This window comes from Stegostoma tigrinum, chromosome 44 (assembly GCF_030684315.1).
Source record: "Stegostoma tigrinum isolate sSteTig4 chromosome 44, sSteTig4.hap1, whole genome shotgun sequence".
Classification (NCBI taxonomy): domain Eukaryota; kingdom Metazoa; phylum Chordata; class Chondrichthyes; order Orectolobiformes; family Stegostomatidae; genus Stegostoma; species Stegostoma tigrinum.
Window position 1 is genome coordinate 11,501,272 of NC_081397.1, and position 27,312 is coordinate 11,528,583.

General features: G+C 43.9%; 1 protein-coding gene and 1 pseudogene across 2 annotated transcripts; both read right to left on the reverse strand.

Annotated features, from left to right (window-relative positions):
* LOC132206968 (histone H2AX-like) overlaps positions 1-27,312 on the reverse strand; it is a 234,717-nt pseudogene that overhangs the window by 158,313 nt on the left and 49,092 nt on the right.
* LOC125449952 (uncharacterized) lies at positions 4,827-25,510 on the reverse strand. Of its 2 annotated transcripts, XM_059642082.1 has the most exons (9): positions 25,376-25,510; positions 19,295-19,330; positions 17,041-17,331; positions 15,651-15,977; positions 14,396-14,491; positions 10,283-10,310; positions 10,060-10,112; positions 8,243-8,277; positions 5,243-5,927 (listed from the first exon to the last, which is right to left on the reverse strand). In XM_059642082.1, exons 1-9 carry the CDS (start codon positions 25,404-25,406, stop codon positions 5,790-5,792), a joined length of 1,035 nt encoding a protein of 344 aa, XP_059498065.1. In that variant the 5' UTR covers positions 25,407-25,510; the 3' UTR covers positions 5,243-5,789. The 2 variants fall into 2 exon arrangements, with proteins under 2 accessions (XP_059498067.1, XP_059498065.1); XM_059642084.1 differs by lacking the exon at positions 19,295-19,330 and having other exon boundaries at positions 4,827-5,927.

Consider the following 27,312-nt stretch of genomic DNA (forward strand, 5'->3'; position numbering starts at 1 on the left):
GCAGGGGGCGATGGTGAGGGCGGGCAGTGGGCGAGACCGTAACAGCCAGGGGTAGCGGTGAGGGAGGAGACTGATGGAGGGAGCTGGACAACCTCAACATGGTGGGTGGCACTTTGCCAGGGAATATATACGGACTGACGACACTTATTGTAGGCACCTCTCTATTCAGTATCAATTTATTTCACGCACGATTCAATGCAATTTACACAAAAGGAAAATTAATAGTCGCCGCTTCTGACACTGTGGGTGGTGCAGGCTCCAAATGGCCCAGACATTGTGCAAGATCCGTGCTCGTTTTCCCTTTCTTCAGTTCAGTGGTAGAGAGTGAAGTCAGCGTAGTCTTGCATTAAAGAGACGACTGGCCGGTGGTTTAATCTGAGGATTACCATGCCTCAGGCGATGGGAGATGTTGAAAAGGAGAGTCCTTCAGAGTAACCTCAGCCGGTGTGGGAATTGAACCCGCTCTGCTGGCATCACCGTCCTACCAACTGATTGTGACACTTTAAGTAGTTATCAAGTGCAATGCTGCTTTATAGCTGTGGCTCAGTTCGAGGTGAGCACCTGCCATAGAAATATTAAACCGAAGACAACCGAACCTGTTGCCTTCCACGACCCAAACAATGACACAATGTGTACAGTGTCTTCCTCACTTGAGTGTAACGGGGTTGCTTGCGTCAGTGTGGTCACACTGCAGTTAATGAGACTGGATCCAATGGGGTCGTTGCAACTAGCATTACTCAGAACACTGAACAGTTGCGAAAGCTGCTTTTGGTTAAGCAATATCATTTTGTAATGATATTGTTTAAAATAGATACTAAAATTGTCTTTGAAACACAATTATTAAAGATGCACATTGCATGAGATAACAAGATGTAGAGCTGAATGAACACAGCAGGCCAAGCAGCATCAGAGGAGCAGGAAAGCTGATGTTTCGGGTCTGGATTCTAGCAGGCCAAGCAGCAGCAGAGGAACAGGAAAGCTGATGTTTTGGGTCTGGAGTCTTCTTCAGAAATCTTGTTATCTCAGATTCCCCAGCATTGGAAATCCCGCTATCTCCACATTACGTAGTTGTGTTTAAAATGGACCCCCAAACCACCAATAAGTGAATGATATTTTCTGAATTGACGTACAGTACGTATTTGCCAACTCACATCAAACGTAAAGAAATGAAGTAGATGGAGTGAAGTTGCGACCTCAAACTTTCTCAATCTAATCCATAGGATGCTTTAAATTCTGATTGTGGATTGGAATCAACTTTACTGCTCACACTCACTCCATACATCTATCTCTCGTGATAAGTTCATCAGGAAGGCTAATGGAACACTCGCCCTTATTTCAAGGCAGGTGGTGTATAAAAGTGGGGAAGTCTTAGTGCAACTCCACATCTGGAGCACTGTGAGTAATTTTATTCTCTCTATTGAGGAAAAGATGTAATTTCATTGGAGGAAGTTCAGAGAAGGTTCACTCGGATGTTTCCTGGGATGCAGGGATTATCTTATGAGCAAAGGTTGAACAGGTTGTGACTGTACTCACTGGAGTTTAGAAGAATGAGAGGTGATCTCAATGAAACATATAGGGCTTGATAAAGTACCTGCTGAGGGGATGTTTCCCCCCTCCTGGGAGAGTCTAGATCCAGAGGGTACAGTCTCAAAATAAAGGAGTGCCATTTGAAGTCTGAGATGAGGAAGAATTTCTCCTCTCAAAGTGTTGAGGAGTCTTTGGAATGCCTTGCCCCAGAGGGCTGTGCATGGCAGCCAAGTCCTTGTGTATATTTAAGTCTGAGGTAGATAGATTCTTGATCAGTCAGGAAATCAATGGAGAAGGCAGGAAAATCGAAGTGAGGAATGTTGGATCAGCCACAATCCGACTGGATGGCAGCCTTGAGGGGCTGAATGGCCTGCGCCTGTTCCTCTGCCTTATGGTGTGAAAGCTATTTTCAGACGACCATAACTCTGTGTGCCATCAGTAACGGAGCTTCCACTTCTTTCTGAGCTTAACAGTTCCAAAGATTAACAATGTTATCCCCTCCACAACCACAAATAGAAATTCCTCATTATAACTGTGGACCCATTTATCCGAATCGACCCTATTCCCACTCTCCAGTTCATTTTCTCGTAACTGCAAGTATCTCAATAACTCACTATCTTTTTATTAAAATCACCTCCACACATCTGATAAGATAAACCTCTCCTGCATCTTTGTTGCATTGTGAATAAGCCCAAACTACATCATCTTTGACCATAAGGTTCACCCTTTCAGGCCTGGAAGCAGACAAGAACACCTTCTATGAATAGTCGACAATGCAAGTGGATCTCTTGTTAAATAAGGGACAAAGTCAACATAGTCTTTGCATGTGGCCTTACCACCATCCGGCAGCAAATTTCAAAAGGTTTTGCTGCAATAATGCTTGTAACAAAATCCACCTTCTCTTGCAAAGCTTACTGCCCCTTTTTTTTAAAGTAAAGTGTTACTTTAATGTGCAAGCTGCCAGATGTTCCTGTACTGCGGTATATCACTAGACTGTTACTACAGAGACATCAGTCATATTCTGGGAGGTTTATGTTAAAATCCCTCCAAAGCAGAGGGTAGAATTTCAATTAATTAAAAATCTGGAAATCTGAGCTTAATAGCAATCACGTCAATTGTCCAGGAAAAACCCATCTGGCTCATTAATGTCCTTCAGGGAAGGAAAACTGCCATCCTTACCTGGTCTGACCCACTTGTAACTCCAGAGGCGCAGCAGTGTGGTATAACTGCCCTCTTGGCAATTCAGGATGAACAATAAATGCTGACGCAGCCAGTGATGCCCCCACCCCCAGAATGGATAAAAAAATTCTCAGTCCCTGTCCCATCCAAATCATACTCTGATGGTCAGTTTGTACTATCGAACTGAATACTCCCATTTTCCCACATATAAACTCTTTATCTGCCCGTTCACTTAATCTGTTGCTAACCTATTGAACCAACTTTGTGACATCCCCACAGCTTGTTATCTCCACCTGTGTTTGTAAAGAAAGAAGCTTTTCACTGCAATGCACAAAATCCATTTACACAGCTCATGGCATTAAGTGTAAGCAAAACTGATCCTTGTGGCAGACCACTTGTTACGGCCTCTGAATCTGATAACAGCCTAGTTAGCCAATCTTCATTCACATTGAAGAAAATCATCAAGACAGCCAAAGAAATGCTGGCCTTTATATCCAGAGGACTGGAGTAAAAGTATGCACAAGAGGTGCTGCAGTTATACAAAACCATGGTTAGACCCACCTTGGAGCAGATCTGTGCACTACACCTTAGGAAGGGCAGATTGGCCTTGGAGAGAGTACACTGTAAGTTCACAAGAATGTCACCTGGATGAAAGGCGTTAAGTTATGAGGAGAGATTAGACATATTAAGCCTGGTCTCTTCAGAACTTAAAATGTTAAGAGGTGTTCTGATTGAAGTCTTCAAGACATTAACAGGAAAAGACAGGGTTTATAAATATAAACTATTTCCTCTGATTGGGGATTCTAGAACTAGGGAATGCATAGTCTGAGAATTAGGGCCACACCATTCAGGAGAGATGTCAGGAAGCAATTCTACACGCAAAGGGTGAGAGAGGTTTGGAACGCCCTTCTACAAATGGCAGTGGATGCTGGATCAGTTGTTAATTTTCAACCTGAGAGAAATATTGTGAAACAAAGGCCTCCCATGTGGAGTTAGGTCACAGATCAGCCATGACCTCATTAAGTGGTGGAACTGAGGTGCTGAATGGCCTACTCCTGCCCTCCTCTTTCCTGATTCCTAAATGGTTTAGGGGCTGGGAGAGTGTGACAGATGGATGGAGATGTTAAAATAAGAAGAGGCACTGTGTTCGTTGGAGAACTGAACCAAGAACAGAAAGTTCTTGGGGCAACTCAGCAGGTCTGGGAGCGTCTGTAGAGAAAGAAAGTACAGTTAACATTTCGAATTCAGTGACCCTTCTTCAGAACAGAAAAGATGGAGAAAGTGCCCAGAGAGAAACAAGGGGAAAGCAGAGTAAGGAATTGTTGATAGTTGTTGACAGAGGATGTTAACCCGCTCCCAACACTCCCAAATGGGTTACTTCCAGCACTGTTAACCTATCATCAACTCCTCATCATCTCTATTATCCAGCTTCTCTTCTGCCCTAACTTTCTATCAACCAGCCCTTTGTCTGCCCACGCTTTCTCTCTCTCTCTCTGGACACTGTCTCCATCTATCTTTCAGCTCCCGCATCCAAACTTCAAAGCACACACCACCTTCTACTTGACACTCGTAGTTCTGAGAAACTGTCTCAGGGATCAAAATGTTCTCTTTCTCTCTCTTTCTTTCTTTTTCTTTGTCTATCTGTCTGTCTGTCTGTCTCTCTCTCTCTCTCTCCCTCCCTCTCTCCTTCCCCACAGATGCTGCCAGTTCTGTTGAGTCTCTAAAGTCTAACTCAAGTGTCTCCAATATTTATCCTATTCTGCTGATAGATTTTTCCTGACAATTGGCATTGGTTTCAGAGTCATCATTAAGCTCTTAATTCCAGGTTATCATTAAATTCAACTGCCACCTACTGCTGTGCCAGGATTTGAACCCAACTCCCCAGAACATTAGAGATAACAAGATGTGAAGCTGGATGAACACAGCAGGCCAAGCAGCATCAGAGGAGCAGGAAAGTTTTCTTCAGACCCGAAATGTCAACTTTCCTGCTACTCTGATGCTGCTTGGCCTGCTGTGTTCGTCCAGCTTCACACCATGTTATCTCAGATTCTCCAGCATTGACAGTCCCTACTGTCTGTCCCCAGAACATTACCTGGGTCTCCAGATTAATTGTTTGGTGATAGTGCACATTGTGCAAAGGGTGAGAGGGGCTTGGAACGGTCTTCCACAAACCACATTGAATGCTGAGAGAGATAATGTTTTATTGAGTAGAGGCATTAAGGAGATAGGGGCCAAAGGCAGCTGTAGGCTACAGATCAGCCACTGAATGGGAGAACAGGCTCGAGGGGCAGAATGGCCTACTCCTGTTCCTTTTCTGTTCGGGTTTTATTTTCATACATTTTATGACTTGTAAGTCTCTTTTCCCGTATATATCCTGTGTACCTGCATGCTTTCACTTGTTCTTAATAGTTTCTGATGTCTAATGGTTCCCCACTTTTCTGGCAAACATACATCTTCAGTGTTAGTAGAATCCCTGTAATGCGGAAACAGGCCCTTCTCTCCAACAAGTTCACACCGACCCTCAAAGCATCCCACCCACACCCAGCCCTATAACCCACCTAGTCGACACATCCCTGAACACTTTGAGCAATTCAGCACGGCTAATCCATCTAACCTGCACATCTTTGGACTGTGGGAGGAAACCGGAGCACCCGGACGAAACCCACACAGACACAGGGAGAATGTGCAAACTCCACACAAACAGTCGCCCGAGAGTGGAATTGAACCCGGGTCCCTGGCGGTGTGAGGCAGCAGAGCTAGCCACAGGCACCGTGCCACCCCAGAAATATAGCCGGCAGTGTTGGACCCTGTTTCTTTCAATGGGGCGTAGACTTTATTTTTTATTGAGAGAAGAACTTTGACAAACACCTTTTTTAGCAGAAATGTAAATCTTGGTGGCCTCTCTCTCTTGTGTACTGCAGCCAGCAGAGGCTGAAGGCCCTTGGCTGGGAAAAGTTTGCTCTATTTCCATCACATCAGATGACTGAGAGGGGGCTGGGGGATGAATTAATTCACCAGTTGAGCTTCAGCAAGCAACATGACAGAAGCAGACTGCAACAGTTGTGTTTCGGGGATGAAGCTTGTTATGTTTTCACATCCATATAAACGCATGTTTCTTCCCTGATGACAGAGGCAGATTCATTTTGATTCAAACCATCCATGATCAAGGCAGCATAAGTAACTCCATCATGTCTGTTGTCGTGCACATCAGGATATTCGCCCTGCATTGAGCAACATGGAAAGTGGTGTTTGTAAGGTATCTGCCGATATCCTGTACCTTTGCTCCTCTCAAAGTGATTTTTAAAAAATTTGCCGATCTCAATCTCTTGGTTCCTGTCAATCCCTTTCTCACCACCCCCACACCCTGTTCTTTTTGTTTTGTCTCTCTGGTTTCTCGATTTGGATGAGAATACAAGGAGGCATGGTTGGTAAGTTTGTGAATGACACCAAAGTTCATGGTGTCTGTGAACAGGGTTATCTCAGAGTACAACGGGATCTTGGTCAGATGGGCCAATGTGCCAGACTGGTAGATGGAGTTTAATTCAGATAAATGTCAGGTGCTGCGTATTGTAAGGCAATCTGGGCAGGACTGACACAGTAAATGATAGGGCCCTGGGGAGTGTTGTCGAACAGAGCGACCTCGGGCTGCAGGAGCACATTTCTTTGAAAGTGGTGTCATAGGTAGACAGGGTGGCGAAGGTGGTGTTTGACATGCTTGCCTTCATTGGTCAGCGCTTCCAATGTAGGAGTCAGGATGTCATGTTGTGGCTGTACAAGACATTCCTGAGGCCATGTTTAGGACACGGCGTATGATTCTGGTCACCCTGTTGAACGAGCAAAGGTCCATAAAAAGTTTACAAGGATGTTGCTGGGACTGGAACATTTGAGTTATGAGGAGAGATTGGATAGGCTTGGAATTTTTTCCCCTGGTGTGTCAGGGGTGACATTATAAAATCATGAGACGTTTGGATCAGGTGAATAGACAAGGTTTTTACCCCAGGGTAGGGAAGTCCAAACGTAGAGGGCACAGGTTTAAGGTGGGGGCGGAGAAAGAATATAAGGGGCACCCTTTTTCACACAGAAGGTGGTGCGTGTATGGAATGAGCTGCCAGAGGATGGGGAGGAGGCTGGTACAATTACAATATTTACAAGATATTTGGACAGCTACCTGGATAGGAAAGGTTTAGAGGGATATAGGCCCGATGCAGGCAAATGGGATGAGTTCAGTTTAAGACACTTGATCGGTGGGTCAGCAAGTTTGCAGACGACACAAAGGTTGGAGGTGTCGTTGACAGTATAGACGGCTGTTGTAGGCTGCAGTGGGACATTGACAGGATGCAGAGATGGGCTGAGAGGTGGCAGATGGAGTTCAACCTGGATAAATGCAAGGTGATGCATTTGGAAGGTCAAATTTGAAAGCTGAGTACAGGATTAAGGATAGGATTCTTGGCAGTGTGGAGGAACAGAGGGATCTTGGTGTGCAGATACATAGATCCCTTAAAATGGCCACCCAAGTGGACAGGGTTGTTAAGAAAGCATATGGTGTTTTGGCTTTCATTAACAGGGGGATTGAGTTTAAGAGTCGTGAGATCTTTTTGCAGCTCTATAAAACTTTGGTTAGACCGCACTTGGAATACTGCGTCCAGTTCTGGTCGCCCTATTATAGGAAAGATGTGGATGCTTTGGAGAGGGTTCAGAGGAGGTTTACCAGGATGCTGCCTGGACTGGAGGGCTTATCTTATGAAGAGAGGTTGACTGAGCTCGGACTTTTTTGATTGGAGAAAAGGAGGAGGAGAGGGGACCTAATTGAGGTATACAAGATAATGAGAGGCAGAGATAGAGTTGATAGCCAGAGACTATTTCCCAGGGCAGAAATGGCTAACACGAGGGGTCATAGTTTTAAGCTGGTTGGAGGAAAGTATAGAGGGGATGTCAGAGGCGGGTTCTTTACACAGAGTGCTGTGAGAGCATGGAATGCGTTGAGCAGTTGTGGAAGCAAGGTCATTTTGGGTCATTTAAGAAACTGCTGAACATGCATATGGTCACAGAAATTTGAGGGTGCATACATGAGGATCAATGGTCGGCACAACATCGTGGGCTGAAGGGCCTGCTCTGTGCTGTACTGTTCTATGTTCTATGTATTGCTTCCGTGCTGTATGACTCTATGACGTTCGCTTTTCAATGTGCTTCCGATGTTTATCTCTCTCTTCATATTTCATTGTCTTTCCCTCCACCCTCCTCTTCATCTCCACACTTTGCCCCATTGTTGCTGTCGATTTTCTGCATCCTTCTTTGCCTCATGCAGTCTCATTCTCTTTCTCTCTAGCCATTTTTCCCGTCCACCTCTGTCTCTCTTTCTCTCCATCCTGTGGTTGGTCTCTCACTTTGTCAATCAATCCTTTTTTGGCCTACTCTTCCTCACCTTCAAAGTATATTCTATATCCCTGGACATTCCTCACTCTCCAAGAGAATCTAATCAGACTTTGCACAGCAAGAAAATAAGTGATTTGAGTTTGACTAAGAATTGCGTGCTTACCATTGTGTTATGCTGCATCACATTGGCATTGTCATCTGGGATGAAAGAAGCACAGAAATTGAGTTTTTCTCTGCCTGACTGAGCAGTGAAACTTAGTTTATGTTGTCAATTGTTTCTGTGTACTAAAACTCTGTGCTCACAGAAATGTAGGCTCAAAACTTACCAACTCCGCCATACTCCTGCTCTTGCATTGGAGACACACCTGGTGGTGGGTTAACCTGAGGGTCAGCACATTTCACGTGAGGGAGAGACTGAGGTGGACATCCCTACATCATAACCTCAGTCGGTTTGGGAAGTCAACCCACACTGGTGGCATCACCCACCAGCCCTTCCAAGTGAACTACCCTTTCTAACCCACAGTCTAATAAATAGTGTCAAATAATATTCATTTGAACTAGATTCCATCCACTAGGATGATCCCCAGTATGAGGGCATTATCTTATGAGCTAAATAGGTAGGAACTCACCGGAGTTTAAAAGAATGTCAGGTGATCTCATTGAAACATATTGGGGCTTGACAGGGTCAATACTGAGAGGATGTTTCCCCCTCATGGGAGAGTCTAGCACCAGAGGACACAGCCTCTGAATAAATGGATGCCAATTGAAGACTGAGAGGAGGGAAAAAAACTTCTGCCAGAGGGTTGAGTGTCTTTGGAACTCCTTGCCACAGAGAGGTGTGTGGGTGGGGGTAGAGTTCTTGCATATATTTAAGGCTGAGATGGATGGATTCTTGATCAACCAGAGAATCAAGGGTTACAGACAAAGTGATCGTGAGGAATGTTGGATCAGCCATGATCCTGTTGAATGATGGAGCAGGCCCGAGGGGTTGAGTGGCCAATAGCTGTTCCTATTTCTTATGGTCCGTTCCCAATTGTAGGGTTCCTTGCCCATTCTGAACACATTCTGTAAGCTGCATCATTATCCATTCAGTGCAAACTAATGGAGACTGAAAAGCAACATAACATGGACAGTTTGGCCTCCTCCCTTACACAGGTGAAAACACACCACACACTATTCATTCCAAGGCACTGGGTGTTTTCAATGAAATGTTTCCTTTCTCTAACATCCACCTCGCTAAATGTTTACAAGGCAAGGCTAGATAAATTTTTGAACAGTAAAGACATTAAGGATTATGGTGAGCAGGCAGGTAAATGGAACTCAGTGTCAAAAAGATCAGCCACGATGTTATTAAATGGTGAGGCAGGCTCGAGGGGCCGTTTGGTCCACTCCTGCTCCTAGTTCTTACGTTCTTGTAATACCCTGATCCGGGTAAGTGAAAAGTCAAGCCATAAGGATGGTTTATAGCACTGACATTTACATTTCTGACTTATTTTGCAGATATAATTGGGCAAGAGTGAACACCAACACCTAAAATGCTAGCTTCCACATCATATGCTTGACTTCACTTGAAGTGAGTCTCCAACATGACATACACAGAGCCCCAAACAAAATCATTTGTGTTTTGTCTGGCAGCCCTTTAGCTAGCCCTTCTGCAGAAGGGTCACTAGACTAAAAATGTTAACTCTCTCTCTCTATACAGATGATGTTAGACCTGCTGAGTTTCTCCAGCACTTTCTGGTGTTGTTTTCTTTAGCTGTTTGACCATGACAGTATCCATTACACCAGCTGTCAAGTTATTTCAATGCTTGTTTCTGTTACTGTAGCAGAGAACAAACAATTATACAGCAAATAGGCATGAAGTTTAGAATTTCTCCACTAAAACTGTGAGCACATTTATCATCTCAAGAATCATAAAGAAAGATGTTACTTTGCATCACAGCCTTTATAACCAGCCACCAACACCAGTGATATACTTACAAATGCCATCATGATCTTTGCTGTGTGAGCTTTGAACTGCTTTCGATGCAGCCCTAGAAAATAAAGACAAAAGTTGGCCCAAGTGTGCTCTCGATATAATGGGAATGAATGGCACAAATATCAATAAGCAGTAAATATGAGATATAATGATGTGTTAACGTACAGCTACATGTATTGCATAAAGTTAAATATTGGATTAACATGAATCATGTGACATTCTCACCTCTGATTTTTTTGACGTTTCTTACGACCTGATGGATATAAAACAATAATGCAATGGTGAAATGTCTCAAATATGATCGTCAATGTCAATAACATAAAACAAAGAACTGCAGGGTGTTGGATATCAGAATCAAAAACAGAGAATGTTAAAGAAAGATAGCAGATCTGACACTATCTCTATTTACAGAACAAACAGAAGTCTGAAGCACAACGGGACTTGGGAGTCCCAGATCAGGATTCTCTTCAGGTTAACAGGCAGGTTCAGTTGGAAGTTAGGAAGGCAAATGCAATATTAGCAGTTATTTTGTGAGGGCTAAAATACAAGAGCAGGGATTTACTGCTGAGGCTGTGTAAGGGTCTGGTCAGCCCATATTTGGAATGTTGTGAGCAGTTTTGGGCCCTGTATCTAAGGAAGGATGTACTGATCTTGGAGAGGGTCAAGGGGAGGATTACATGAATGCTGCCAGGGATGAGGGGCTTGTTATATGGGGAGCAGTTAACGACTCTGGTTCTGTACTCAATGGAGATCAGAAGGATGAGGTGGGGGTGGTGTCTGAATGAAAACTACAGATTACTGAGAGGCCTGGATAGAGTGCACGTGGAAAACGTGTTTCCAGCCGAGATTAGAACCTGAGGGCACAGCCTCAGAGTAAAGAGACAATCCTTTAGAACTGAGCTGAGGAGGAATTTCTTCAACCAGAGGGTGGTGAATTTTTGGAACTCATAGCCACAGAGGGCTGTGGAAGCCAAGTCATTGAGTGCCTTTAAGACAAAGACAGACAGGTTTCTTGAGTGGGAAACGTGACCCAGGGTTTCGGGCAGAAGGCAGGAGAATGGGGTTTGAGAAACTTAACAGCTACGATCGAATGATGGAACAAGCCTGATAGGCTGAAAGGCCTAATGCTGCTCCTATGTCTTGTGGTCTTATCATCTTCGTATGCTGCTTGACAGTCATTGCTGAGAGGATGTTTCCCTGGCATGGGAGACTCCAGGACCAGAGGCCACAGTGTCAAATAAAGGGCACCAGCTGAAGACTGTGAGATGACGAGGAATTTCTTCTCTCAGAGGGTTGAGAGCTTTTGGAACTCTTTGCCACAAAATTTTGTGTGTGTGGTGGTGGGAGAGGGTGGGGGCTGGTGTCCAGAGTCCTTGTGTATATTTAAGGCCGAGATAGATAGATTCTTAATCAGCTGGGGAATCAAGGGTGACAGGGGGGCAAGTGGACGTGAGGCCTGAGGGATCATCCATGATCCTAATGAATGGTGGATCAGGCTCAACAAGCCCAACTGCCTACTCCTGTTCCTATTTCTTACAGTATTATGGACTTGGAGTGTTAAGTCTGTTTCTCTCTCGCTGCACAGATGATGCTAGACCTGCTGAGTTTCTCCAGCAATTTAAATTTCAATCAATTTTTTTGAATCCAGCGTCAAATTGAAGAATTTAAAAATTTAAATGAAACCTCCCTAAATTAAATATTAAAGAAAGCTAAGAATGTGACCACTCTCAACACACATAGAGCAGAGTAAAAGTAAAAATAAAATGATGCAGTTGTGTTTTTCCAGTTACAACTTTGAATTGCCACAGCGGAGACAGAGGCCATTTGTCCATTGAGTTTACACTGACCCTCCAAAGAGCATCCCACCCAGACCTATAATCCCTACTTCCCATGGCTAACCCACACACCCCTGGACACTTTAGCATAGCCAAACAACCTGAGCTGCATGCACTTCTTCAGACTGTGGATGGAAACCCAGACAGACAATGAGGAGAACATGCAGATTCCACACAGACAGTCACCTGAGGGTGGAATTGAGCCCAGGTCCTTCTTGCTGGGAGGCAGCAGTGCCAACCATTGAGCCACTGTACTATCCTGTATTGACGAGATGCTGGTTAGGACAGACATGATATATCCTCATTTGCTTCTAAAAGACTGCTCCGCAGTGAAATTTGTGAAATGACTGCACAGAACAGGCCGGCCGATGAAAATGCTCGAAGCTACAGGTGATAAATGTAAATGCTTGCATCACTTTCTGCTCTCAGTACCTGTCCTTTCATGCATGGACAACTCTGGATGAATTCAGGGTGGAGAGGTTGTTGTTTTAACCCAATAAATTCTTGTGCAGTTGCCAAACGTGTTGTCTCTTTTATTGGTTACCCATTGCTTTTGCAATTAGAAATCTAAGGGCACAAGTCGGCCATTCTGCCCCTCCAACCTGTTCCGCCATTCAATGAGATCATGGCTGAACACTGTGGCTTAACTCCATGTACCTGTCCCTGGTCCGTATCCCCCTTTACAGCTTTACTTTACAAATAATTCTCTCTCTCAGATTTGAAATTAACAACTGATGTGGCACCCACTGCCTTTTTAAATTAAGTAGTGGGTCAGTATGGAGGGAAAAAGAATGCGATTGGGCACTTCCTGTGAATGTATTAATGCCCCAGACAGCTGGATAAATCTCATGGGTCATTCTTTAGTACCTTATAACTGTTTGTCTTTCAGTGCATAAAATGGTTAAATGTGATGCCCTCACTGAAACATAGGGAGTGTTTGTGTGCTGTCAGTGTTACGGTGACACTACCCCAGAATTGAGAACAAAATGCCAGGCAGCCCCATATGCCAGCTCTTACAAGGTAAACCCAATTTCTAGATCTACAACTGGAAGCTAGTGATGAACTTGTCCTCAGTTGTGGTTCAAAGCTGATTTTGTTTGTGTTAATTCATTCATGGGATGTGGGCATCACTGTCCAGGCCAGCATTTATTACCTTTGCTCTTGGGAGCCTCTTCTCTCAGAGTGAACTGGCCTCTCCTGAATTTTCTGAATGAGCATTCTTTAGGACTCCACTTTGTACACATCATATACTACTTTTTTCCTCATTACCACCGTTCCCTTTCTGACAAACTGAACTTTTCATATCAGGATTTTAAAGATCCCATTTCAATGAGTGTGAGCAGAACAAACCTGCAGAGATGCTCGCATCATTCACTGGAAAACCTAAACTGAAAACTGTGTCTTGCTGGTCTGAACACACTAAACTAAAATATTAGAGTTAGACAGGACGTAAACAGTTCATGCCATGCAGATTTCACAAACTATACCAGTCCTATTTACCTGTATTTGGCCCACATCCTCTAAATCTTTCCTGTCCATGTAACTGTCCACATGTCTTTTAAATGATTTAATTATGTACCCGTCCCTACCACTTCCTCTGGCAACTCGTTCCGTACATCCACCACTCACTGTGTGAAAATGTTGTTCCTCAGGTCCCTTTTAAATCTTTCCCCTCTCACCGTATGCCAATGTGCTCTAGTTTTGGACTCCCCCACCCTGGGGAAAAGACCTATGCTCTTCAACTTCTACATGCTATTCATGGTTTTATAAACCTCTCAGGTCACCCTTCAGTCTCTAACACTCCAGGGAAATAAATCTCAGTCTATCCAGCCTCTCCTTATAAATCAAACTCTCCATTCCTCGCAACAACCTTGTACGTTTTTTCTGCACCTATTCTGGTTTAACAATATCCTTCTGAGAGCAGGACGACCAGAATTGTATACAGTATTCCAAAAGTGGCCTCACAAATATCCTGTACAGCCACAGCATGGCCTCTTTACTCCAATCCTCAATGCTCTGACTGACAAAGGCACGTGTTCCACATGCTTTCTTTGCCGTCCTGTCTCCCTGTGATGCCACTTCAAGGGACTATGTACCTATACCCCTAGATATCTCTGTTCAACAACACTCCTCAGGGCCTCATTGAACTCATATATTCAAATAATACCAATACATCATGGAACTTCATCACACCTTTCTGCTCCCTTCTCCAAATTAACTGATAATTGTCATTGATTATGAAATCTACAGCATCTGAAAACACCCTTCAGCCCATGCCAGTCCATGCAATTCAAAAACCATTCTAATCCCATTTCGTTGGCACCTGGATCATTGCCCTGGCATCGCAACTGCACATCTAAACATTTCTCCCCCGCCCTTAGAGGCAGTAAGTTCTAGATTCCCCACCCTCCTCTGGTAAATCCTGGTAAAGCTCCCTGTGCACCTTCTCCCAGTGCCATCATATCCCTCCTAACCAGTGACGTCACCCTTTTCAATCAGTTACCTTTCTTGATAATTATAAGCCACAACAGCGCAAGTAAAAGAATGATCACAGCAGCACAAGCCAGTCCAACGTACAGATAGAATCCCGTCTGGGCACCTACGCAATGCAAAAGACAGAGACACATTAATGTACAGCACAGAAACATCAGCATGTCCGGCTGAGAATAATAAGCATCTTGAAGCATCAGATGGTCCTTTATCGATACATGTTCTGACTTAATCAATAAATATAACGAATGGCTATTTAAAAGCCTTGCCGTGTTTATGTTCCTGATATTGAGTCAGAGCAGATATCTGGCATGTTCCATAATGCTCACCACTTATGCCTGCAGTGGGAGGTTTAACAGGACGCTGCTTTGGGAGGCTGGAGGGTTTCAGGGATGGAGAGGGATAAAATGATGTGGGGCGTGGTTAGGGCAGAGAGGAAGAAATGTGTCCTGTTGGAGGGACATTTGATGGGGGAGGTGGCTTCAAGGAGATGCGAGGATTTTTATTAACATTCAGAGCATGGTGGGGAATGTGGAACTCACTGCCTGGAAGGTTGGGAGAGGCAGAAACCCTCAGCACATTGAAGAAGGATTGAGATGTGCACTTGCGATGCCAAGGCAGACAAGGCTATGGGTTAGCCAATGGGTTTAGAAAATAATGAGGTGGCTGCTTTTGATGGGCAGATCAGCCTGTTTCTGTGCTGCAGTTTTCTTTTGATATGTAGTTTTACAACACCCACTCCCATCCATTATTGCCCAAAATCATTCCCTGATAATGTCCACTGTTTGATATTTTAATTACTTCTGCTCCTCGGGTGGATAATCTTGTCGTGGTTTCACCTGCTGCGACAAATTCAAAAATATGCATCTTTCCAACCGACTCAAATGCAAACTGAGCAATGTTTGCTGCACATTAGGGGCCTGAATGGTCAAATGGTCATGTTTGTCAATGCACAGACAGCTCTGTGTCAAAGCCCAGGCATTATATCCTGTTGAACAATGGCAGTGTTATCTGTCATTGTCTGTGAATCAAGATGAAGCCGGCTAAATCAGAAACAGATAGATGCCTGCCAGGAGAAGAGGCTTATTTGAACAAATTGGAACAAGCTAAATCGTCAGCATGAGACAAGCTTAAAACTGGAAGCACCATTCGTCATTGAACTGACTTTTAACCAATTTAATATTTACAAAAACAAACTAACAGTACCTATTACCTATATGTATTTGTGAAAATGAGGAAGACTGTGAGATATAAGAACATGTAATTACCTTTCAATTTGCGATCCCTCTTTCCTTTCTCCTTGACTGAAACAGATTGGCTGGATGGGGAAAGGACAGGGCGTCCATTAACGTTTGTCTCATATCGACAAGTATAGTTTCCTCCAGAAGCATGTTCATAGACATTGATGGCAAAGGCTGCAGCACCTTCAAGACCAGTCACATGACGTTGCTGTCGAAAACCTTCCCTCCGACTGTTGTACAAGTAGAATATTCCTCCATTGGGGCGAATCTCACCTTTGCAGGAAATCACGACATCGCCCATGGCTGAACTGGCACCGGTATCCGAGAGTGTGATCGTCGGTTGGGAGAGGTGATCTGTCACATCATTTTAAAGCACACACTTTAAAGAAAACACTTGAAAGGAGAAAGGTGCAGAAGAAAACAATTGCAAAGTCCAAACAGACCACTTAACAGCAAGAAAGCTCAAATCAACTGCATAACATATTTCTGAAGAAGGGTCTAAGCCCGAAACATCAGCCTCCCAGCCCCTCTGATGCTGCTTGGCCTGCTGTGTTCATCGAGCTCTACACCTTGTTATCTCAGATTCTCCAGCTTCTGCAGTTCCTACTATCTCTTCTATAAATGTATGCAGGTCTCTGACTGAAAACAGAGGAGAGGTCATAAGAAACACCAAGGTCTTGACGAAGTGAGCCCTACTCCATTACCAGTGGAGACAATCGATGAGAAGATGGGTTTGATCTTAAAAGGAATGAAACCGAACCTCCAAATGCAGGACGCTGAATAGGGACAAACAGTCACACTACCCATGCATTGCCGTCCCACTGCCATTGGCTGAGACGGGTTAGACAAGTGAAGCACATAGCATTGATGACCAGCTCCCAAAATCAGGTAAATTCACAGCAACAGGAGGGGAGGAAGAGGGAAAGAGATTCAGAGAGGTGATCCACATAATCTCCCAGGAAGATGGCGGGAGACCAGGAATTCCCCTCCATCAGCCGCAGGGAAGATCAAATACTGTTGATCTCAAAGAAGACCAGGGAATCGACCAAAGGCCACAGGATCAGCGGGATGTGGGACTGTGCAGACTGCAGACCTCCATTCTATAAAACGGTTCCGCATTGGGGCAAGAGTTCACACCTGCCCTATGGGTTACATATGTCGTTGCTTTGTCTGACTAACTATTGCACCCCATGGAAATTGCTGCTTCTCAACAAACTTTCAGAAAGTTGCTACAAATGGCGCACTGCCTGTACTCGGTGATTGTGGTCATGTACCTGTGTAAAATGAACATTGGTCACTTTGCAAAATGCCAAAATGGACCTTACTGAGAATGACGTTGGCGCCCATCGATTCAGTGCTTTCTGAACTGTTGCAAACTGATTATTCCAAACAGGTAGGAGCCGGTTTAAGGACATACCTCCGACATGTATCAGAATGGGCTCAGTCCATCCTGATCTTCTCCATGTTCCATTCTCCGTCAGAATTAAACATTCACAGCTGTAACTTGCTTCACCTCTCCTTAAGGGTTTTAATTGTAAAGATGTTTCACATTGTCCTTCAGGAACAGCTGTGTCACTAAATTCAGAATTGTAGCAGGAGTGCGTCCTTGTGGCTGGACATTGACAGCTACACCTCACTAATGTTGTCTCTCCTTCCAGAAATTCCCCATATGATGGATTTAAAGACACAACCGGCTTTGGCAAGTCATCTGAGGGATACAATTAAAGCATTTTATCCACTGAATATCTTCAATCAAAATGCATGAACCTATTACGATAAGCTGACTTCACGTACTTTACTGCACAAAGATCACATGCTGCTGTAAATGATCATGCTTGACAGCATTATATTCTTAAAATGAATCTCACTGGTTGAAATTATATCAAAGGCGCATAGAGTCAAACAGCATGGAAACAGGCCCTTTGGTGCAACCAGTCCATGCCACACATAATCCCAAACTACACTGGTGCCATCGGCCTGCTCCTGGCCCATTTCCCTCCAAACATTTCCTACTCATGCACTTATCCAAATGTCTTTTAAACACTGTAATTGTACCCACTTCCACTGCTCCCTCTGGAAGTTCATTCCACACGCAAACCATGGGGATACTTGCCTTCAGCGGCCAAGGCACAGATTGAATAAAGAGGTGATGCTGGAAATATATAAAACATCAGATAGGTCACACAGCACGTGTACTGTCTACAGTCCTGGAAAGCACACACTAGGAGGGATGTGATAGCACTGGGAGAGGATGCAGAGGGAGATTTACCAGGATATTGCCTTGGTGGCTGGTGAGTTTTAGTAATGGAGAGAAATTGGACCGACTGGGTTTGTTTCCTATTGAGCAGACGAAAGCGAAAGAGGGGACATGAATTGAATTGCACCGGAATTACTTTATTGTCACATGCACTCAAATGAGAACAGTGAAAAGTTTATAATTTGCCCTCTTAAGTATATGGCGCTTGGGTACACATCCCTCAGTATAAGTTCAAAGGAAAAAAAAAGCTGGAAAAATAAAAGAAATATAAAGTCCAGCATTCCATATTTTAGGAATCAATTAGAAATGAGAGAAATAAAAAAGTTCAGAGCAATGTTCTATCCAACCTAGTCAACGATGGCACCAAAACTCCATTCCACAAAGGAGTAAACTCCAGACCACATCAGGCTTCACGTTGAGGCCCTTGAAACCAGGAGACTGCTCTGGAATCACCTCAAGGCCAGAAGCCCACACTGAGGACAAGGGACTATCACACGAGGCCAAAAGTCCAACCTGCCAGGCCAGGAGACTGCCACACTGGGTCCGCACTGAGGCCAGAAGATCACAACAAAGAAACAAGCAAGAGAAAAAGCAGCACAAATGGGAGAATAAAAAAGAGAAAAGAAAAAGAAACAGATGGAAAGGACGGGCTCCAGCTGTTGCATCCTACTCCACCATCACCCTGGTGCTTGATTGCAATGTATTAAATGAGGAGGGGGCATTGATAGTACAGACAGGTTGAAACCCCTTTAACTGAGGGATCAATGACGGGGGGCAAGGGGCAATAGATTGCAGGGAAGGGCCAGGATATTGAGAGGGGATGTGAGGAAGAACATTTTCACACAGAGGTTGCAGTGGAATCTGGAACTGACTGCCTGTAAGTGTGGGAGAGGCAGAAACCCTCATCACATTGAAGAAGCAATTAGAAGCGCTCTTGCAATGCCAAAGCTATGGACCAAGTGGGATGGGAGAACACTGAGGTGGCTGTTGTTGACTGGTGCAGACTCAATGGACCAAACATCCCTTTCTGTCCTGTAGATCTCTATGGCAGAATGAATGTCATGTTTTTTTCTTAAGCTTTATCAAAGCTGTAAATGTTTTATGAAGTTTGAAGCAATGACGCCTGATAATGTAATGATGGCCATTTAATCCATTGTAATTCTCACATTACCAGTTCTGTATACTGTCGGGAAATATAATCAGCAGATCTGTGGCACTTCTTAACAGGCAGAAGAAAAAAATAGATGTGAGAAGATTAACTTTCAAAATGATGTATGTAAGCTGTACACAAATCTCAGCAGTGGTTTTGTTCAAGCTGTTTCTGTTCAATTGATCTGATAATCAGGTGAAAAAGAATTAACAAAGTAAAGTTGATGTTAACAAAGTTAATTGTATTTTAAGTTCTCATACTCACATACATCCTGTGTCTTGACCAGAACATGGAAGAGAACTAGTGGGAAATGATAAAGGAATTACTGAATGTTAATATTTTTCCCTTTACTAATCTGGAGATAGACTGAGATGCTAATTTCTGCAGCAACACACTTGGGTGGTAGGGGCATGAGTTAGGAGTGTAATATTTGTGCAAGATCATGGAACGCAGTCTAAATTGGTGTAATACACATTAAAGATGCTTCAAGTTGTGTTTAAGCAGGCATTCCTTCAGACAGCTTTGGTAACATGCTGATTGAATGCCTTGGACACTCACACCAGATGTCTTCGCATTTTGAATTCAAGTGCTGATAATAAAAAAAATGTTGCTGTAAAGGTGTATGTGGTTATCGCATCCCCACTCTCCCTGAACACTCTGCATTCATAAGGAATAGATAAAAAGAAAGGGACCTGGGCTAGGTCATAAAAAAACAAAAACATCAACAGATTAGCATGAGGAACTGTGACTGAAGCAAAAAAAATGTTGAATCATTTTGGTTTCAGTTAGGAAGCAGCATGGGGAAACAGTGATTGTGTGAATTATTTATACCGCAACAAATTTATGATACAAATCTTGCACGTGCTATCATCGAGAAATTAAGCTTACATTTAACACAGGTAGGGTCATAGACTTATACAGCATGGAAACTGACCCTATGGTTCAACTCTTCCACGGCGATCAGACAACCCAATCTGACCTGGTCCTATTGCTTTCATTTGGCCCATATACCTCTGGTCACTTCATGTGTGTGTAGATATGTATTTATACACACACATATATCTGTATATATCTACCCAGATGCCTTTTAAATAACAAAATTATACCCATCTCCACAAGCTCTTATGGTAGCTTATTCCATATGCAGCATCCTCTGTGTTAAAAAGTTACCCCTCAAATCTTTCCTCTCTCAACTTCAGCCTACACTCTGTAATTCCGAACACCCCCATTCTTGGAAAAAGATCATGGTGATGGACCCTATCTGTGCCCCTCATGATTTTACCAACCTCTATCACCCTTCACCTTCCGACTCTCCAGGGGAAAAAAAAAGCCCCAATCTCATCAGCCTCATCCGAGAATCCAAACCCTCCAGTCCCATCAACCTCCTTGTAAATCTTCTCTGTAGCCTCTGAAGTTGAGTAACATTTTGCCTCACAGAGCATTGTAAAACTGGCCTCACCTATGTCCTCTACAGCCACGACATGACATCACTCCTATACTGAATGTTCTGACCAATGAATGCAAGTGTGCCAAACACCTTCTTCACCATCGTGTGTACCTGTGACTTCACTTTCAAGTACCATGCACCTGTACCCTAGGTCTCCTCTCCGGTATACACCCAGGGACTGTTTTTCTGTAATAAAGTAATAATGAGCAATACACAGCATTTGGAGACTCAATTATCAAGTCAGTGTTACTGTGGTGGAGGATGAATGGCAGGTGTGTATACAAGATGTTTTCCTGGACTATCACATTGAGGCACCAATCTGGGATCAGATGAGGATTTGGTATTTCGTAATGAGAAAGAATTCATTAATACCTATTCTTCAGATTAGCCCATAGGAAATAGTGATTGTAACCTCATAGAATTTAGGAACTAGTGACCATAATGTCTCAATTTTAGTTTAAGTTTGAATGTGACATTGTTCAGCTTTAAGATGAACAAAGAAAAATATAAATATAAAAGAAGAGGTCATCTGGAGGAAAGTTTAAAAATACACAAAAATAGTCAATAGGAAATAAGCACTTCTATAAACAAATAATTCAGGCTCCAAAACAACACTGTAAGTTGCTGGAAATGCTCAGCAAGTCAGCAGCATCTGTGAAGAAAAGAAAGTCAGAACTGACTAAGGATCACAGGAGCCGGAACGTTAAGTCTGGTGTTTTCCCGTTTTACAGCATTCACAGGTCTTTCAGTTTTTACTTCAGGTTCCACAACAGGTGTACATTCTTTTCATGTACAAACATCCAACGGGAACAGTGGATCTAATGAAGGCTCACTAAAGATATATAACATTTTGTGAGGTGAAATCAAGCAGATTAAGGGGCTGCCAGAAACATAATTGGCACATTGTTGGCTATTCTTTCCTAACTGCAGATTCTGAAGTTGGTCATGCTGACTTGAAGGTGTCCAATGTAACCTCTTGGATAGTGATGAAAATGGGACACTGGAGATCTTCGTTAGCTTGGTGACCACAATAGAGAACATGTTAGAATCTGTTCGAGAGAACCCGCTACTTGAGCAGGAATCGAAGATTGGATATATGGGACAGAGCCAACAAGGCAGCATTAAAAGGGAATCGTGCTTGGTTAAGCTGATAGAGCATTTTGGTGATATTAGTTACAGCATCAGTAAATGAGAAAAAGAGAGTTGATGTTTTTTTAATTCATTTGTGGGATATGGGCATCGCAGGATGGCCAGTATTTCTTGCCCACCCCTCATTGCCCTTGAGAAGGTGGTGGGAAGCTGCCTTCTTGAACTGCTGCCATCCACCTGTTGTGGGTTGACCCACAGTGCCATTACAGAGGGAATTCCAGGATTTTGATTCAGCAAAAGCAAAGGAACAGTGATACATTTCCAAGTCAGGGTGGTAAGTGGCTTGGAGGGGAACTTGAAGCTGGTGGTGTTCCCATCTGTCTGCTGCCCTCGTCCTTCTCAATGGAAGTGGTTATGGATTTGGAAGGTGCTGAACAGGATCTTTGGTGAATTTCTGTAGTGCATCTTGCAGACGGTACACACTGCTGTTACTGACCTTCGGTGGCGGAGGGAATGGATGCTTGTGGATGTCGTGCCAATCAAGCGGGCTGCTTTGTGCTGGTTATTGTCAAGCTTCTTGAGTGTTGTTGGGGCTGCTCTCATCCCGTCACATGGGTAGTATTCCATCACATTCCTGACTTGTGTCTTGTAGATGGTGGACAGGCTTTAAGGAGTCAGGAGAGAAGTGAGTCACTGTGGTAGTCTCAGCTCTGACCAGCTCTTGTACCAACTGTGTTCATGTGCTCAACCCAGTTGAGTTTCTGTTCAATGATAAACCCCAGGATGTTGATGGTGGAGGGTTCAGTGGTGGCAACAACATTGAATGTCAAGGGGTGGTGAATAGATTGTCTCTTATTGGTGATGGACATAGCCTGGCATTTGTGAGGCATGAATGTCACTTACCACTTGTCAGCCCAGGCCTGGATATTGACAAGATCTTGTTACATTTGAACATGGACTGTTTCATTGTCTGTGGAGTGAGAAATGGTACTGAACATGAGCGAATATCACCACTTCTGGCTTTATGATTTGGGAAAGCTCATTGGTGAGGCAGCTGAAGATGGTTGGGCTGATGACACTCTGCTAAGGCACACCGGCAGAGATGTCCTGGAGCAGAAATAATTGACCTGCAACAACCACAACCATCTTCCTGCGTGTCACGTATGACTCCAACCATTGGAGAGTTTACCCCGATCCCCACTGGTTCTTTTGCCAGGGCTCCTTGATGCCATGCTCATTCTAATGCAGCCTTAATGTCAACGGCTGTCATTCTCACCTCACCTCTGGGAATCAGCTCTTTTGCCCATGTTTGAACCAAGGCTGTAATGAGGTCTGGAGCTGAGTGGCCCTGGTGGAACCGGAACTGGGCGTCACTGAGCAGGCTGTTGCTGAGAAGGTGCTGCTCCATAGCACTGTTGATGGCACCTTCCATCACTCTCCTGATGATTGAGAGTAGACTGATGGGGCAGTAACTGGCCGGGATGCATATTTCCTCCTTTTTGCGGACAGGACATCACTTGGGAAATTTTCCACATTGTCGGGTAGATACCACTGTTGTAACTGTACTGGAACAACTTGGCTCGGGGACTGGCAAGTTCTGCAGTGCAAGTCTGCAGTACAATTGCCGGAATGTTGTCAGGGCCCGTAGGCTTTGCAGGATCCAGAGTCTCCAAAGTTTCTCACTATCACATGGAGAGAATCAAATTGGCTGAAGACTGGCATTTGTGATGCGGGAGGAGGCTGAGATGGATTACCCACTTGCCAATTCTAGCTGAAGATTGCTGTGAATACGTCAGCCTCACCTTTTACACGGATGTGCTGGGATCTTCCATCATTGAGGATGGGGATATTTGTGGAGGCTCCTCCTCCAGTGAGTTGTTTAATTGCCCACCACAATTCATGACTGGATGTGGCAGGCCTGCAGAGCTTAGATCTGATCTGTGGGTTGTGGGATCGCTTAGCTCTGTCTCTCAGTTGCTGCTTTTGCTGTTTCGTGTGCAGTATTCCTGTTTGGTGGCTTCACCAAGTTCACACCCCATCTTCAGATGTGCCTGGTACTGCTCCTGGCATGCCCTCCTGCACACTCCGTTGAACCAGGGTTGATCCCATGACTTGATGGTAATGGTTGACTGGGGGATATGCTGGGCCATGAGATGACAGATTATGCTGGAGTACAATCCTGCTGCTGTGATGGCTCACAGTGCCTCATAGATGCCCAGTCACAAGTCACTAGATCTGTGCAAAGTCTGTCCCATTTAGCATGGTGATAGTGCCACACAACACAATGGCATGTGATGGTGGGGCTGCGTCTCCACAAGTGCGATGGTCACCCTTACCGATACTGTCATGGACAGATGCAACTGCAGCTGGCAGGTTGGTAAGGATGAGACCGAGTATGCTTTTCCCTCTTGTTGGTTCCCTCACCACCTGCCACAGATCCAGCCTGGCAGCGATGTCCTTTGGGCACTGACCAGCTCGATCTGCAATACTGCTGCCGAGCCACTCTTGGTGGTAGGTATTGAAATCCCCGACTCAGAGTGCATTTTGTGTCCTTGCAATCTTCAGTGCTTCCTCCAAGTGGTGTTCAACATGGAGTACCGATTCATTAGCTGAAGGAGGATGGTATACGGTCATCATCAGGAGCTTTCCTTGCCCATATTTAATCTGAAATCAAAAGTCATCATGGGGTCTGGAGTCAGTGTTGAGCTCTCCCTGAGCAACACCCTCCCTACTGTGTGTCACTGTGCGGCCACCTCTGCTGGGCCTGTCCTTTCGGTGAGACAGGGCATATCCAGGGATGGTGATGGTGGTATCTGGGACATTGTCTGTAAGGTATGATTCTTTAGGTGTGACTATGTCAGGTTGTTACTTGACGAGTCTGTGAGGCACATCTCCCAATTTTGGCACTAGCCCCTAGTTGGTAGCGAGGAGGACATTGCAGGATCAACAGGGCTGTTTCTGCCGTTGTCTTCTCCATTGCCGAGGTTAATGCTCGATGATCTGTCTGGTTTCATTTCATTGAGACTCTGTAGCGATTGGTATTTCAGAAGGCAACTGAGCGTTGTCTACATTGCTGTAGGTCTGGAGTCACATGTAAGCCAGACCAGGTGAGGATGGCAGATTTCTTTCCCTGAAGGGGATCAGTGAACCCGATGTGTTTTTGCAAGTATCAACAATGGTTTCATGGTCATCAATAGATTCGTATTTCCAGGCTTTTTTTTAAAAATTGAATCAAATTCTACCACCTGCCCTGGTGGGATTCAAACCCTCATCCCGAGATGATGAGCTGGGTTTCTTGTTTAATCGTCCAGCCCTGATACCACTCGACCAACACCTCCCCTATCAGAAGGCTTTTCATCAAATCCCACACAGGAATGCAACAAATTTAATTGCACCGGAAGAGATTGGATGTATTGAATAATATGATCACAAATTACTCAGCCTGTGGGACAGGGTGGATTGAACTGGAAGATTTTGAAATTGCTCCATACAGAGAAAGCAGAGATAAGAAAAGAATATATCATGATCAGGAGGCAAGCTCTCCTCACGTGATGTTACAACCATGAAGCATCATGTGGCTAGAGATCATTGAAGATGTCAGCACAGGAAGGGATAAACACTAAGTTTTCATTTTCAAAATACTGGGCTACAATAATTGAAGGCATTGAATAAATTAAAATGTGGTAGTGAGCTAAACTCTTTTGATGCACTTCCACAATTGACCAGTTCCTGAATTATGCAAAGTAACTTATTACTTAGAGCCATCTTTTAGGAGTTAAAAGTACAAACTGAGAGGACCTACTACTCACCAATTGCAAGAAGGATTGGAGAAGCAAACATTTTCCGACAAAACTCTCAGCCGATTTTTCGATGTTGAGATCAGTGAGTTGGTTTCTTTTCCTATTTGACTTTCTGACTGATTGGAAGACAACAGTCAGTCTTGAGCAATGTGAAACAGGAACTGAGACGGCAACACAAGTTGTCATGCGGTTTCCCAATGCATTTTCTGGCAAAAAGTTATTGCTAACATCAAAAAACAGGCAACTTTGTTGAGCAGGCAGCACAGAAACAGTGCGTGGAAGTGAGAGCCTTAAGGCCTTCGGATGGATTACACACAGGGGCTAAACTTTGGTCAGTAGGCTGGGCTGTTAGCTTGTCCTGCAGAGTCACACTAACCAGTTCAATTCCCACAGCCAGCTGAGGTTACTGCAAAGTTCTCACCTTCTCCCCCTCACCCCTCACTTGAGGCATGCTGACCTTCAGATGAAACCCACCACAAGTCATTTCTCTCCCTGACAAAAAGAGTGGCACTGTGGCAAGTTTACCATTACCGAGGGGTTAGTAGTCATGACAGATCTCGTGGCTACATGATTGCATGAAGAAATTCTGACTGTACATGCAAATGGAATGTTTAATGTGCATACGGTGTATTTGAAATCACTTTAAAACAAAATTAAGTTTTCCTGTTACAATTTGTCAATTCTGAAAAGCTGTATGATATGCTGTTATAAATCTGAGGAACAGAGTCTTCACTTGAGAGAAGAAAAGCTGAATGTACATTTCACATATTAGCCCTGTGTACATCGAACTCCCCGAGACATACAGGGTGTTTTTTTTTAATTTATTCATGGCCAGCAATTACTAACCATCCCTAGTTGCTTTAAGAAGTTGCTGGTGAGCTGCCTTGTTGAATGACCGAATTGGAGTTAAACTGTGAGGTAGAACATGAAGTGTGTTGGAAAATCACATTCCTCCTAGCTCCTAAATGCTCAGTCTGAATTTAAATTTTTATTTCAAATAGCATGGCATAAAATTTAGAATTCTGAAAATGAAGCAGAAGTTGTCAAAAGGAGTCCTGCAGCAGTCAAAGATTCATTCTGTTACTGATAAACTGAAATTATTTTGTTATATCTCATTATCTAAAATTTCATTTTAATAATATTTCAACTTCCTAAAATACCTCATTTTCACCTTTCAATTCAATGTTCAGAATACAGCTGAATCATTCATGCTGCAGGTTTGTTCAATACATTTAATTCAGCTGCTTCATTGATGACCTTCCCTCTGTTGTAAGGTCAGAAGTAGGATGTTTGCCAATAATTGTACAATGTTCAGCATCGTTCACCACTCCTCAGATACTGATGCAGATCATATAGTTTCCCAACAGTATTTCTATCAAACGGAAACCGTGCACCTCTCTCTACTTTCCCCAGAACAGCTGTGGCATTGAGTATCTACCACCAACTTCCTGTCAAACTGAATTTCTTCAAAAGGGAAACGCCATCATCTTGTAACTCTCCAACTGAAGGAAGGGTTGTTGTCCTTTGAACTATTCTTGTGCAGTTTTCATGTGAAGCATCTCCAGAGTCATAACATAAAACAAAGAACTGCGGATGGATGATGGTGATCAGAAACAGTCAAAACCAGACATTTTGAGAAGAGTTCCAAACTAATGCGTATAATTACCAGCTTGTAATTAGTCTCTCGAAGCGAAAATTGACGTTGTGTTGTTGATCACCACTGATCCCCTCCCAGTCTTGAACTACAAGGATTATCAGTGCATCATTCCATTGATTACTCTCATGCTATTTGCATTGCCTTAAATGCACCTATTCTGTCCACAAGATATTTCATAGATCATGGAATCCACACAGTGTGGAAACAGGCCCTTCGACCCAAAAAGTCCATACCAACATTCAAATCATCCTGCCCATTCCCATCCCCCTGTAACCCACCTAATCTTCAC

Coding starts and splice junctions, on each gene's coding strand:
- LOC125449952 (XM_059642082.1), bottom strand. CDS start 25,406: ATGTTTGCTTCTCCAATCCTTCTTGCAATTG. Junction 10,311..14,395: donor GCTTATAATTATCAAGAAAG/GTAACTGATTGA, acceptor TATATCCATCAG/GTCGTAAGAAACGTCAAAAA. Junction 8,278..10,059: donor CAAAGATCATGATGGCATTT/GTAAGTATATCA, acceptor CTTTCATCCCAG/ATGACAATGCCAATGTGATG.